Below are 15,636 nucleotides of genomic sequence, written 5' to 3' on the forward strand. Positions count from 1 at the left end.
TAATTTCAAATTTTGAAAAGTAACTTAATTTCACCCGTGTACAATTGTTTGAGGTCGGTTTCTTATTTTTTGAAATAAATAATTAACAACTTTTACATATAAATTATCTTCTAATATTGTAATTTAATAAACACATAAAATATATAATATTTATTGATTACACGCAACACGTGTGCGTGTCTCATTAGTGAGATATAATGCCTCGTTTCCTTTTAAAAAAAATAGAAATGGTTAAAGTTTCCCTTTCGACTAATATAATCCTTTGATTATTTGATATATAGTTTTAATGTGTAAATGAATTAAGTAAGATTAGGGGAATTTTTGGGGAAAACAATATGTATAAACTATCATAACTTGTGTTCGACCAATATTTTTCAGGTATGTTACTCATAAAAAATTATTATTTTTTCCTTCAAATATATTATTTTTCAAGATAATCACGAATCAGATCGACCCGTTTCACAAATATAAAATTATCTTACAAAATACATATTCTAACTAATAAGACACGGTAAGTTTAAGCCATTGATTTTAATTGGGCAAATATCTATTAATATTTCAAAGTTCAGGGAACGGTTACGTATAACTTTTGTTATTTAATTCAAACAATTAGCTTGTTGACAAAAAACATCGACATTTCCCATAGCATAATGATGTGTGTATACGTCATTTTAATTGAAAAATATATATTGTAATTTTTAATTTAATGAGTTAATTACAGTGAAATAAACAATCAATGCACATTGACATCAATCCAATCAAACGCAACCTGATCAGTCTACACTAATTTGTAGATTACATATTTATTTTTAAATTAAAAATAAATATGTTCCAATGAATCAGCTCAACCATATATTAATTATAAAATCAATATATTTGATATTGCTAAAATATGGCAATATGGATAAATTTGAACCAAAAGATGTACATATATTTTGAAGAAATTAATTTTACACAATCCTCATTTATGGAGATTATTTTTACGATTATTATGTCTCATCACATATACCTGAAATTGTATATAATATTACAAACTAAATTAAATGTATACATGAAACTGATTTAAAAATTTAAAGACACCGTAAGACAAATCACGGAGCGGATCCGTCGGAGAAATCGGAAGCTAGCCTGGCGGCGATGGCAGAGTGATACATGACGTCATGGAACGACGACGTGGCAGTCGTCATCCTCCGGAGCTGCTTGGCCTTCTCGTCCGTGAAAGCGCCTCGCTCGAGCTTGACCCCCGCCGGAACCGGTTTGGATTCCGGATCCGCCTCTTTCTTGGAGCTGTCGATATAATCCGGGTCAGAAGAAAAGCCGAAGAGTGGGGACCACCATTTCGGGGATGTGCTCTTCTTGGTTCCGAGTTTCCGGTCATCGGCGGGGTTGAAGGAAGCTGTGACAATCACCGGCCGGAAAACTAGTTTGCCAGCAGCCATTATGTGGGATTCAGAGAGAAAAAAGTTTGTACTTGTGTAGAACAAGCGTTGTATGTTCAAGGAGAAATGCTTGTTCTTCTTTATATAACCAAAAAAAAAAAAATGTGAAAAAGAGAGAGAATAAAAGTTAGCAATGCCCCTTTAGATTTCGCTTTCAATCCAATCAGCAAAATTTTGGAACCTATCCATCCATACGACCTTGGATCAATTATTGTGACATAGTTTACTTCGGAATTCTTCACTCTATATCAAAAAAATATTTAAGAACCTTTTCAAAACAAAACATCGGCCTAGCTTTTCGCAAAGCTTCAAAGTTATATTTAATTTAATAATTAATGGGAAATATGAAATCCAACCCCTTTTAATGATTAAAACCTATTTTTACTTTTTAAAATCTGTTGGATATATTACATGTGAGCCCATTTTCTTTTACAGCCCAATAATGAGTGGGGCTCCGGTCTATTCCTTTTCAGTACTTTTTCAATAACCCAAAAAAATATTCAATTTCTCTAACAGTACTAAACATAATATCATTAATTGAATAGTAAGAACAAAGGCTCGACATTACATTACAACTCCTTTTTTAGGTTTCACTTAATATATCTATCCACTCAGCTCCCATTTGCTAAGAAAGTCACCGCCTGAGTTTCTCAGGAAAATACTGCAAAATCAGGAAAATGCATGCTTAGTAAAATGAATAAAAAAAATAATTATAGAAAGCTAAAGAATTATGAACGAAAAATTATTTACCTTCTGAATTAGGGAGAGGTGATCAGGCTTCACTTTTTCGATATCAACACGAACTTTACTCTTACTGTATAGTTCATATTTGCTGAATATGTTCAGCCATTTTAAGTTCTCTCCGGCCAGTCTTCTTCATCCATCAGATGCCAATTGTAAGCTCTGGTCTTTTGCAAAGCTGCAACGCCATGTAATATGTTAATAATGTCATATTGATAGTATATTGTATATAGAGGAGGCACCGAATAAAATCGGTGAAACAATTTGGTTAACTTTGATGTTTAACGACGGGAAGCATGACGACGATTTTGATAAATTAAGTTTTAGTTAGGTAGAACACTTGCGATAAAATGAATGGTAACGGATGATGAACAGCCCAGCTGAAGGTAGAGTTGTTCCATTCTCTTTAGCCACCTGATTTAAAACTCAAAGAAAGCTTTTGTCATCGAAATTAAATATCATATTAATTTGTTGGATTAAAGTGTAATCGTATAAACGACGGGTACATACCAAATAAATATAGTCGTCGTGTCCCCAAGACATGACAACATTATATATATATATATATGTGGTGTCCCCAAGACATGATATGCTGCACACCTTTCGTGCACACTTATGTGAGCACCGATGAGGTGTCACTCATCTATTGGATGTGATGAAATATAGAAATTGCGCATCCAATAGGTGAGTGACAACACATTAATGAGGAAAATGATGCATGACGTACCATGAACAAGTGCAGTCAAATGCAACCAATTAATCTTGATCGGGGTAATCTTTCGTGATAGCCTCCGCACTTTGCAGCAAATGCTGGATTCGGGGTTCGTCCAGATCAGGATCACTCTCGTCCACCACTGAGTTTAATTAATAGCTCGCAGAATTCCAAAATACTCATCACCATCGAACCTTGTCAAGTTTCCCACATTCTTCCCTCATTTTTTGACCTGCATGCATTCACATAAATCGCCATCCCAAATCCCAATGGTTATTAACACATTTCACATCAAACCATGTATTTTCATGATTTTTTTCCACATTTAATATGAATTATATTGAACTAATTATAAAATCGACTGATTGGCTGATGTGGTTGAGTCTGTAGAATCTGTCTCTCACTTTCAGCATCATAAGCCCTGCCAAAGAATTAATTTCATTACAGATCTTGAACTAAAAAAACCAACTTTAGATGATAAAATCTCTCAAATTTAGCGGCCCTCCGCGAATAAATTCGTGGGTTCAATGGGAAAAAAATCTAAATGAACGGGCAAATGCATTTAATATTGCAGGAGCATCGAACTCTCCTTTCAGGCTGCTAAATAAAAATCGTCATCTTTTCAACAAATTTTTTTTTTTTTTTTTGCTTGAAAGAATGAACCACAGAAGGAACAAAAGTGGCTCAATCGTTATACCGATGTGAAACATTTCGATAAAATTAAGGATATTTATAGGTGGGCGCCGTCCTTGAAAATTTTCATTTTAAGGAAGTATTATATTCTATAATATCGCTAGTTTTATGTGCAAGTATAGTGATTTCCTTTTCTGTGAAGGATTCTTTTTTGACTTTTGACAAAATTAATATAAGACTATCCAGTTATACATTCTCTGTCAAGATCAGTCGAAATTTTTCGAATTAGGTTAATGTGATTTAGTTAGTGTAGTCGATGAACGTGTGATCAATAGTTGGGAGTTCAATTTCTCCTATTAATATTTTTTAGAGCGAGCTTGTCACAAAAAATTTGTTGAACGTGGTTTATCTAACTAATGTGATTTTAAAAATAGTACATTAATACGAATATTTACTCAGTAAACATCAAAATGCATGATAAAAACCCACATTCACGTCTTTAAAAAATTACAGTAATTAGGTCAAAATTTTCATTTCCCCATGCTTGTAACATCACTTATAACTTATGTCAATTACTATGGAATACAACCAAGTTCAAATTTAAAATTTATTCAGTATTTGACATCAGCCGTATAACATATTAATATATTACAATTTTGAATAGATACGATTTCTTACATACAAATTACAACCTGCTTTGAATAAAAAAAATTGGATTATTTAACACCTTAAAATTAGTGGATTTTCAATGTATTTATTTGAGAATTTATTTTGTGGGAAATTATTATATGCAAACATTTTTATATATGATATGGATTGGTTTATCCATGTGTTGTTCGGTATAAGTTGAGCAAGAAATGATCCTATCTTTAATAAACCTTTAAATATTAAAGAGGTATTGAAAATGATAATTTGTGTATGTATTTACGTGGAATTTATAAATAAATTAATAAATTGAAATAACAAAATTCAAATTTTTGGTTTAAAAAGTAAAGTGGAATTTCTTTTATCTCCACTCTTCGGTTAGTTTCGAAACTGTGACAACACTAGAATTCAATTGGGCCTGTAATTAGTTACATTGTAGGCCCATTTATCCTGAGATAACCTTCAGCAGAGTGGACCAGCCCAAACAATTTTAATACACTGGGTCGTAGTATTTTGGCCCATTTAACCGTTAGCTAAATTTTTCCTTGAACCCCTATGTTTATCTACTGATGGTTGGAGCATGCACATTCTAATACAATACTTTTATTTCTAAATAATATTTGGTTTTTATTATGACATTTCTATGAGATTATAAAAAATTAACTAGTCCAAGTAAATGAAAATTAATTTATATTATATTATATGATATTTTACAAGACTAAGTTGTACGTTATTCTATAATTATATAATAAATGTCATATCTCATCCTATCTCGTTAAAATACGCTTTTGTTATTATTGAGAATCTTGTTTCGCCCATGGAATTCTCTCTCAGAGTAAAAAAGTTAATTATTGATAAATTTTCTCTATCATACCAAGAGCAGTTAGTATGTGACTATCATCCAATAGTATATTTTTTTATGAGACGAAATTACATGTTTTTATTTACAAGATAAGTATATGTTGTTCATATTTGTAATAATTTTACATTTGATATAAAATCATAAATTTTTTTTATGAGTGACTCAAATAGATAATCAATCTAATAAAATTGACCAATGAGATCGTCACATAAGAATTTTTTTATTTTATAATATATATATTAAATGGATAAATATTTATGGAAGTTATAAATACAAAATGTTTATTTTAGTCCTTTTTATCTATTGGGCGAGACATTTTAGGATTCAAAATTTTGTTAAATTACTAGTTAAATATTATAGTTAAATTTTTATGATTATATGATTAATAAATCTTTGGTGACTTGCACATAAATTTAACAATGTAATTAAAAAAATTCAGCCATAATATTGACTGTTTAATTACACGATTTTGACGAAAATGACCAAATTGATCGTGAGAACATTATTATATAACTATAATTATTCATAATAGATTAAAATTAATATTTTTTTCATTTATAAATGACATATTTAAGGAGTGTATTTCAAATTTGATAATAATAAATGGGCAACGAATTTGATATTTATTTGGAATTAAAAATTACCTAATTTAACAGTAGAAAATGGAAATATTTTATGGTTATACAAATATTTATTCCCTTCTAAAATATAAATAAAAAAACAAATAAATAAATAGGAATAGGAATATTGGCAAATAAATGCTCACATAATTCCCGGGCCGTGGGCCCATGGATCCCTATCACTACCACAGCACAAAGCCTTGTATACACGTATGTGACCCTCCACTGCCATTAACCCAACCTTCGGTTAAAAAACTTATTCCCATTACCCAGAATCACCTGCCCGTCATTCAAATCCGCTACAGTGCAATATTCACCGTGCGTTGGAACAAGTGTCAGTGCTTTACTCAACTTTCATATTCTAAATGACAGATCTCACGAAAAGTATTATTTTAACCAGGGATTCGCTCAACCATGGTTCAGTCAAATATAACCGCGATTAAAACCACCCTCTGCAATTTATTTATGTACGAAGAAACTGAGACATACGCCGACAGCCAGAGAAATGATGATCCATGGCGGTGCAAATATGTACGTTCCTCCGTGGGCGTCGACAGCTGTTGTAACCGATCCTACCACCCTCCCTGTACGACTTACCTCCTGTGAAGGTGGCAATTTCGTTGACGAATACTACGACTCCTTGTCGGCGCTCCAGCGTTTTCTGCCGTCAAATTTGAATGACGCCGGGTTCCCGGAGATGGAGGAGTTTCCGGTTGACGCGCACTCCTGCGATCAATTCCGTATGTTCGAGTTTAAAGTGCGTAAGTGTGCTCGCGGGAGGTCCCATGATTGGACGGAGTGCCCGTTTGCCCACCCAGGAGAGAAAGCGCGCCGCCGTGACCCAAGGAAGTTCCATTACTCAGCCGCGGCGTGCCCGGAATTTCGAAAGGGAAGCTGCAGAAGGGGTGACGCCTGCGAGTTTGCGCATGGCGTATTCGAGTGCTGGCTACACCCTGCCCGCTATCGTACGCAACCATGCAAAGACGGGATGAACTGCAAGCGCCGGGTCTGTTTCTTCGCTCACTGTTCCGATCAGCTCCGCGTCCTGAATCCCTTCACCGACTCGTTCGACCCCGTTTCTCCGCCGGCCGAGTCGCCCCCGATGTCTCCGATGAGTATCTCGGTCAACGATATGATGTCTTCCATGCGCCAGCTGCAGTTGAGCAAAGTGAAGTCCATGCATCATTTATGGATGGGCGGAAATTCTTCTCCAAGGACGCACTTGACACGACCCGGGAACTTCAGCCTCCCAACTACCCCAACCCGGATCTTGACCCGACCCGGGAGTAGCTATTTCGACGAGACAGTTCCGATGATGCAGATGGTCGAATCTGGTAGGGATTTGAGGGCCAAGATGTTCGAGAAACTGTGCAAGGAGAATCCACTGGATCCGAATCCGAACCCGGATGTTGGGTGGGTGTCGGATCTACTCGAGTAGGCTTGATTCGAAGATTGCTGGAAAAGAAATCGCCATTGTGGAATCCACCTCTGTAAGTACGAAAAAGTTGTAATTATTGCATCAGTAAATATTTGATTTAATCATGGTTAGAACATGGATGGTGATGGTGGGGTTGAAGATTGGAGACTAGTAAGTTTTTGGGGCCCAAGTAAATCCAAGAAGATAACAAATTGTGAAGCATTTTCTAAAGTCGAAGAACCAAGATTTTCTGTGTATGCCTGATTATTTGTTTAAGTTGTCGATTACTGTATATATTATATTTACCTTGTTACGTTTCTTCTTTCGCTGTCATTTTATGTGCTACTGTTTCGAAAAATCCTCTTTTCTATGGAAAACTCAAATACATAACTATTGTGATTGCAAATATTCAGAAATATTTTATTACATTTGTGAATGATGTGATTTAAAATTATCCTTCTATTATATTTATTATTTTTATTTCGTTCAATTTTTTTATAAAATTTATATGAAATAATTGTTTTAAGACATTTTTTTTTGGTTAGAAACAATATTGATCAGATGTATCGTCCAATGCACTTTTAAAAGCTAAAATTACCTTAATCGAATTAGGCTCCAGTACAAAATTTAATGTGCGAATTAGTTTTATTTAGTATTAAAATTTTAGTTTTTTTTATTCGAATGTTATTCGAATTAAAGTTGGATTTCGATTGTTTTGGAAATAAGAATTATTGTTTGTGATAACGACTGATAAGTATTGACTATTGGTGAATCTTATTTATTTATTTCTGTATATAATTATATTATATTATATTAATAAACATCTAGATTTGTAAGTGACTTAAAAATTGTTGAACAAAATAATCAAGTTCGATTTTGGTTCGTCCGGCTTGAATTTTAATCTGTGTCAAATATTTTTGAAATCAACTCGAGAAACTGGCAAGATTTTTTATTCGGACTTTATTATTTCTCTGATGATTTTTCTAGGCAATATTTGCTTGCAAGATTACTCCAAAAAAAGACACAGTTTGCAAGAAAAACGATGGATAGATTTAGAAATTCCATGCATCGCTATTATAGATATAATTAAAATTGAGTAAAGACTATTTATGATATGTGCAATGTCTGGATAGTGAGAGACAAGGACGGGATTAGGTTAAGGATGCTGGAGATTATTGGGAGCGTGGGGGACAGATAACCTTTAGATTTTGCTTTTATTCAAGATAAGATTTTGTTTGACTTCTTTTGGAAATATCCTTTCAGTGATTATCCATCCTCTCTAATTGGGCCATCCCATTTCATTATTTTAGCGAACCACTATGCTGAGCTGGATAATCCATTTTATATAAATTCATGATTTTTTATATATATTTTTTATTTATTTACATTATAATCATACATCTCACAATAAATATCAAATAATTTCAATATCATGTTGATTTGATATTTATTGTGATTAATATGATTGAAGTATAAATAAAGAGGAAGATGAATTTAATTCAATTTTTACATAAATTATTAAAATTCAAGAGTTTCGAATTTTTTTTTATCTAAATACAACCTTGTCGTAAACTAATTGAGGTGGATACATAGTATCAAATACTACTTAGAAAGTGAATGTCTAGCGTCTACTTAAGAAAACTTGTCTTTCACCATTTAAATTATTATGTTACTCGTTCTTGTTATGTTATTTTATGTAATTAATTATTAAAATATATAATTAATAGCATTTGAATAATAATTAAAATTATTGATACAATCTAGTGAATATATTTAAATTTAAAATCTTATCATATACAAATATTATATCATTTGACATAACGTTTAAATGAGAATAATAATTTATTGGCTGTTATATTGAATTTTTGTCATCTTGCTTGTGTGGAAATATTACTAATAAAAAAAATAAAAAATCTATATATAAAAATCATATATTATTTTGTCTATCAATTTTTTTAAAATTTCATTTTTTAGAGGTTGTTAAATTTTTTTTTTCAGAAAATTTTAAAAAATGATAAAAATTTTGTTCATCGTGGACGATTGACTCATTACACACATATATACAGATAGCTCTAATTTTTTTTAAACAAGTTTGCCTCATAATTGAAAGCATGCAAAATATTTTCATACCATAATGACTCAACGCCTCAAAGCTCAGATATGATATACTTATATTTAATCAAAAGCACCGCTTTCCTGATATATTTTCTTGAAAAATATATGCTAATATAGTCTTTTTCCATCGAGTAAACTTGTGATCGCGTTCAATTTCCACGTAAATACATCAGCCCAAATATATATATAGGACGAATTTAAGGAAGAAAAATAATAATCCTTTTGGGACAGTGCAGGTTATATATATATATATATATATATATATATATATATATATATATATACTTTTTCTTCCTTAAATCCGTCCTTGTGTCTACAAAACATCAGAATATGGGGGTTCTCACCCTCAAATTTCCCCAATATGGCAGCACAGTTGTTGGCTTCAAATGGTAATATACACTTTAATATATTGATGTATGGTAAATTTACATACACATATATAGACACTTTAATAAATTAATAATGTATATATGGTCTCCCAATAAAGTAAATTTATATTATATTATATTGTATGACAGAGAAAGACAAAGCAAGAAGTGTGTCTGATTTGCATACACATCGAGATTACCTTCCACCAAAGGATAAGTTGATTGGATAGTTCTATGAACCATTTCCTAGACTCACAAGCACAGTGGATTCAGTGGGGACGTCTCTTTTTCTTTATTCACAGTTTTGAGGAGGGAGTGGGGTTGGTGCAATTTTGTCTATGTCTATATGAACAAATTATTGAGTTTGGGTGCATTAACCTAGCTCTAAACATTTTGATTTTATATATATATATATATATATACTAATAAACAAAAAACAACGATAATCAAATAATGTAGAATCGCCAAGTCTGCCCAAGTCCACGAGAGGCCAAAATATGCGTGACACCTTAGCTGCGCACTTGCAATGCTGAGCTTCCAAACTAGCCAGTATCGATCTAATTACGAATGGATGAAATTATAGATTCATCGTTGACATATTGAAGTGTGATATTTATGGAGTTTAAGATATTGTTTGCATCAAACTCTTTTATGGCTTGATTCTATTAATATTTAGAAACCAACATCATTCTTTCTCGAACGATAGAAGCCCTGCTAGCGATATGAAGGTCAATTTATTAAATAATTAAACAAATTTAGTATTTCTTAGTTATACTATTAATAAGTGGACAAATATATATACAATAATACAGTCAATCAACATCAAACTATTTCAATCATTTCAAATAAAATTATTAATAATACCAACATGTTGTGATCAAATAATACAAACAACAATCAATAATCAATGAAGACAACTCACGCTTGGTGCAATAAGACCATGCAGTTATTACTAGAACAATGATGGTTAAAAAAATAAAGTTAAGCGGTGTTGAATATAATTTAGTTTGACTGGGCAGTAGATATGACTGGTGTACTGACAGAAACGACAGGCAATATCCCAAAATTATTGTCCTTTGTTAAATACAACTTATTGATTGTAATAGTAATACCCCACTTGGCGTTTACCATGCAGGCAGCTATAATATTTACAGCGGGGTTTGTTGATGGATTCGTGCAATCTTTCGTCATTTTCTTATGGGAAATTGTTATAATGAATTCCCCGCTTGCTTCACTTCATTATGCATGCAAAGTTGCGTGTGTTGGATAGTTAAAAAATTGATTTTGGTTCCCCATTTTGCAGGATAAATTCCATGCTTCAACTGATATTACTCCAAGAGCCCTCGTTGAGCAAAATATGCGCTGTAGCAATATGGAAGTAACCATTTTTCGAGATCTTGGGACAGCTCGAGTTTCTATTTTTGTTTGGATCACAATTTAAATTAAATTTTATTATTCTGAATTTGAAGGACCGACTGTGAACTGTGCAAGAGAAGCAACAATATTCAACGTTCATCCTGGATATTCTTAAGGGCCATTTGGTAAATAAAATATTAGAGTGACTAGAGAGAGCTGGGCCATTAGGAAGAAGCCCATGTTTCAGTGGGAAGTCCATACTTCAAATTTACTCGGTTGCATGATTTCGAAGCTAAGCCATCCATCTACAAACCTATATAGAAATTTTTTTTGGATCATATATCGAAATTATTTTTTAGAAACAAATCAAAATATATTTCCGATTTTTTTTTGGATCATAAAATAATTTTTTTGCGCTAAACGATTGGGCATGTAGATTGGTCCTAAACGTTAGTAATTGATTGTACACAAGAAGTTTGATAACTCCACCATATGTTAAAATTTTGAGCCATAAAAAGGAGGGAAATACTTAATTATATAAGTTATCTCTAAGACAATTTCATCGTATAATACGAAGAAAATATTCATAAATTAAAAACTCTCCACAACATTTAAAAAAGAATATTTTAAAGTTACAATTCAATGATCATATATATCCGTTGGATCCATGTGAACACATCCCAAAAATCTGATCAAAAGCGACGCATGTTCACATGTTGTTACTTCCGACGACATTGACCAATTATCCGAAGAGAGCGTTGACAAAGTCAACCACTTCCCTTGTTATAAATTCATTTCCTCTTCCCAATTAATTATAGCCATTCATTCTGACATAAAATTGCATGAATTCGAGCATGGGAAGATCACCTTGTTGTGACAAAACGAAAGTGAAGAGAGGGCCATGGTCCCCTGAGGAGGATTCCACTCTCAAGAACTACGTCGAAAAATACGGCACCGGTGGAAATTGGATATCACTACCACATAAAGCAGGTTAGTTAGTGTATAAATTTTCGAATATTAATTTCCGAAGATCGTTATCTATATTTATTCGCGATTCATTTGCTTAGGATTGAAGCGTTGCGGGAAGAGTTGTCGGTTGAGATGGCTGAATTATCTCAGACCAGATATCAAGCATGGAGGGTTCACCAAGGAAGAAGATGACATTATTTTGGCTCTCTATCAGAACATTGGAAGCAGGTGTTAATTAATTAACCGTATATGGCCGAGACAATTTGTATACATTAAGTTAACGAGTATTTGCGTAAGATTATGAATAAATTAAATATTTAATTTACAGATGGTCTGTGATAGCTTCTAATCTTCCGGGAAGGACAGATAACAACGTGAAAAATTACTGGAATACCAAGTTCAAAAAGAAGCTAATGGCCGCAGATCATACAACCATCCTGTCGAGTACCTCCACCACCGCCGACAGCGACACGGCCCTAGCAAGAACTAGTTCAGAAACATCGATAATTAGTACCATTAATTACTCTGATGATTGGTATGAAAATTTTAATCCCGATTACTATCCAGAAGGGGTTGATTCACAAACATTACAAGTTCTTGAAGTTGAAGACCATCAGGTCCAAGTTCCATTATTCGTCGAAAACCCACGAAATTATTCGAATTACTTCGGATTTCCGGCCATATCAGAAGAAGTTTCAGGCCAGCTATCGCCTTCTTTTTTTGAGGACATCAATACATATTCTAGTGGATCAATATGGTCAAATGGATCAGGAGAAGACTATACATTATTTCCAGTAGATCTGGGGCCTGGATTACTTTAGTACGATCATCTGCTAAATGCATACCTTTAATTCTCAAGAAAAACGAGTCCCAAATATTGCAATGTTTTTTTAGTAATCAGGCATGTTGACCGAATGTGAAGTTTTTAGAGGATTTAAGTAAAGTGTTGATCAATAACAAGTGTTTGTACTCCAATTTTAAATATTAATTGTGTAATACTAGAAACCTACGTTGTCTCTCTCTAGTCCAAGTTAAAATAATTTATAATTATGTCTGATCATATCATAATAACGAAATGTTAGATGTCTCACATAGACAATTTTTAATTTTTTGGGATTTGTTTATATAGACTTTGGATAATCTATCTTAACTTAGTTTTTGAAGTTAAGTTAGATCCAATTCTCAATTTTATATGATATCAGAGTCCAGACCTACTATTATGTGTTGGACTATCTTTATGAGCTACCTGCAAATGTCTTATAAATTTAAAGATCGAGTTCTTAATTTTAGACGTGTTAGAAGTGTCACATCAACTAAAATAAAATTTTGGTCCTAATTTTAAGACGAGTGTATACACAAATCCAGCCACCTTAAACTTTATTTAGTATATTTTCAAGTTTTGCAATATCTATATTCTAAAACTACTCTTTCTTACAAATCTTGTGTCGCTTAATTATAATTTTCTTTTGATAATCAGATACACCAACTTTAGTAAGTCTGCATGGCCGGTAAGCAGCAGCAGCAGTAGAATATTTAGAAATGGAACAAATCATAATGTTTGCAACGATAATGAATGTATAGAATTAAGTAATGTACGTGGTCACGAAAGTTGCATGCATGGAGAGATCAAACTTATAGATCACTGTACACGGATACACTGCATTATACATGTATATATAATTTTTTTTGCCGAGTATAACAGAGTCTCTAGCTATTAAAAAGTAATGAGAAAATAACATTTATGGTCACATAACTCGCACAGTTTTTTTTTTTGGTCATACTGTCGGTCAGTTTACAACTTTAGTCATTTAACTTGCACATTTGTTTTCGATTTTAGTCATTTTTCATCATAATGCTGACGTGACATCAAGTACCTCAGCAATATCCGACGTCATATCAGTATTTTTCAGTATCATATCAGAATTCAAGTGATCAGAAATAACTAAAATAGAAAAAAAATCAATTAGTGTAATAAAATCATGAATTAATTAATAATAAAATAAAACAAAAATGAAAAATATGCAATACCAAAACTGTTATTCTCCCCAAAATAATGAGCATTATGTACAGTTAATGCGTAATACAATGAGAAAAAGTCAGCGTATAATTAATGAATCCCCTTAAATTAATCTAATGTCCTATATTTTATGAATAAATTAACTGCCATCTCCGTTTTCCCACTGAAGCATACGATTTGAAAATTTCACAATGGATGAATGGACTAATTGAACAAATTTAATTTATAATCCAAGAATGGACCTTTGTATATCTCTCAATCGCTCAAAAAGTATTCAACTTGTTCATATTTTTTTGTAAGTTTTAAGTTTTCTTTTACAATTGTTTCTTACTTTATTCACCAGTTGAATTAGCAACCAGCAGTCTTGCTTCGTTAATCCATACTCATTATTTTCAAAAACTATTAATACAACTAGGGTAAAATTTAGAAATTTAGAAGGCACACGACGTAAATCCATGAAATCATGTTTTTGAATGCATCAAAATTTACATATTTTTTTTGTTTATTTGAGACATGCATCATCCTATATATTGGCTCTTGCGCAGTCAACTCCTCTTACGACAAGTAAATAAAACAAATTAGATCATCCAAGATTTTATCTTAGACTTTGTCATATTGATATTAAATTATAGTCTTGCATGACAAATATTATAGTCTTGCATATATATATATTAAATTAGCACCGATGATAAGACAAGAAACCAATAAAAAACGATGTCATAAAAATTAAACTCACTTTAACAATAACGTTAGATAACAGAACAAATAAAAAGGACAACTTAGTATTATTAATTTTCCCTATATATCTATGTATACACACGATTGAATATGTCGTTGCCATGCCCCAAGGCTAGCTTGTGATCATCAGAGTATAGCTAAACACGTAATATAAGTATTTAAATAATCATTTATTTACGAATTTGTTAGAAAAATAACAGAACAAATAAAAAGGACAACTTAGTATTATTAATTTTCCCTATATATCTATGTATACACACGATTGAATATGTCGTTGCCATGCCCCAAGGCTGGCTTGTGATCATCAGAGTATAGCTAAACACGTAATATAAGTATTTAAATAATCATTTATTTACGAATTTGTTAGAAATGGTTTTTCTAAGTCAATTCTCAAGCAATGAAAATCTCCACTTGCAAGAACGAAGATTAAGTCAATTCCTATTCCTAATGATCTCTTTAAAGTTTTGACAATTATATTTTATTTACACACGCCAATTATATGCACCTGAGAAATTATCAAGTACGTTGATTAAGTAGTTAAATACAACTCCAGTCAAATACTATAAATTATTTAATATATGATAAATATGTTTAAGTTATCAAATATTTTTGTATTGTAGCTTACTAATTAATATCTATTTGTTTCCTTTATATTCCATCTGTAATTATTTATATTGTCAAATTTTAATTTAATTTATTTTTTTAACTTTTAATTATGACAATTTTAGTCAGTTTTTTTTTAGTCAATTTCAAAAGATAAAATATTAAAATGCAGTGTTGATTATACCGAATTTTGACAACGTAACAGATCAATGGGGGTGCCTTTCGCCCGTCTGTTGGTATGTAACATATATATGTGTGCGGAATCGGAAGCTCATTATGCGTGCGACATTATGGTGTAACATTGTAAACAAATTTCCATCAAGAAAACCCAAGTTCCAGAAATTAAAGTCAATGGGGGTGCCTCACGCGGTCACGCCCGTCTTCTCATTCTAACATGAGCA

At 32.2% G+C, this 15,636-nt stretch overlaps 2 protein-coding genes and 1 pseudogene across 2 annotated transcripts; 2 read left to right on the forward strand and 1 right to left on the reverse strand.

Moving 5' to 3' along the window:
- Nucleotides 1–2,073: 2,073 nt before the first annotated feature.
- Nucleotides 2,074–5,884, reverse strand: LOC140828648 (inositol oxygenase 4-like; annotated as a pseudogene).
- A 120-nt stretch (nucleotides 5,885–6,004) lies between these two features.
- Nucleotides 6,005–7,309, forward strand: LOC140825449 (zinc finger CCCH domain-containing protein 20-like). The gene has a single exon (XM_073187223.1). The coding sequence runs from the start codon at nucleotides 6,158–6,160 to the stop codon at nucleotides 7,088–7,090; it is 933 nt and encodes a 310-aa protein (XP_073043324.1). The 5' UTR covers nucleotides 6,005–6,157; the 3' UTR covers nucleotides 7,091–7,309.
- A 4,430-nt stretch (nucleotides 7,310–11,739) lies between these two features.
- LOC140828025 (transcription factor RAX1-like) lies at nucleotides 11,740–12,899 on the forward strand. Its single transcript, XM_073190993.1, has 3 exons — nucleotides 11,740–11,898; nucleotides 11,976–12,105; nucleotides 12,206–12,899. The coding sequence occupies exons 1-3, from the start codon at nucleotides 11,751–11,753 to the stop codon at nucleotides 12,696–12,698; spliced, it is 771 nt and encodes a 256-aa protein (XP_073047094.1). The 5' UTR covers nucleotides 11,740–11,750; the 3' UTR covers nucleotides 12,699–12,899.
- The last annotated feature ends 2,737 nt before the right edge of the window (nucleotides 12,900–15,636 follow it).

The sequence above is a fragment of the Primulina eburnea genome, chromosome 3, assembly GCF_022965805.1.
Source record: "Primulina eburnea isolate SZY01 chromosome 3, ASM2296580v1, whole genome shotgun sequence".
NCBI classification, from domain to species: Eukaryota; Viridiplantae; Streptophyta; class Magnoliopsida; order Lamiales; family Gesneriaceae; genus Primulina; species Primulina eburnea.

Coding starts and splice junctions, on each gene's coding strand:
- LOC140825449 (XM_073187223.1), top strand. CDS start 6,158: ATGATGATCCATGGCGGTGCAAATATGTACGTTCCTCCGTGGGCGTCG.
- LOC140828025 (XM_073190993.1), top strand. CDS start 11,751: ATGAATTCGAGCATGGGAAGATCACCTTGTTGTGACAAAACGAAAGTG. Junction 11,899..11,975: donor ATCACTACCACATAAAGCAG/GTTAGTTAGTGT, acceptor TCATTTGCTTAG/GATTGAAGCGTTGCGGGAAG. Junction 12,106..12,205: donor TATCAGAACATTGGAAGCAG/GTGTTAATTAAT, acceptor TTTAATTTACAG/ATGGTCTGTGATAGCTTCTA.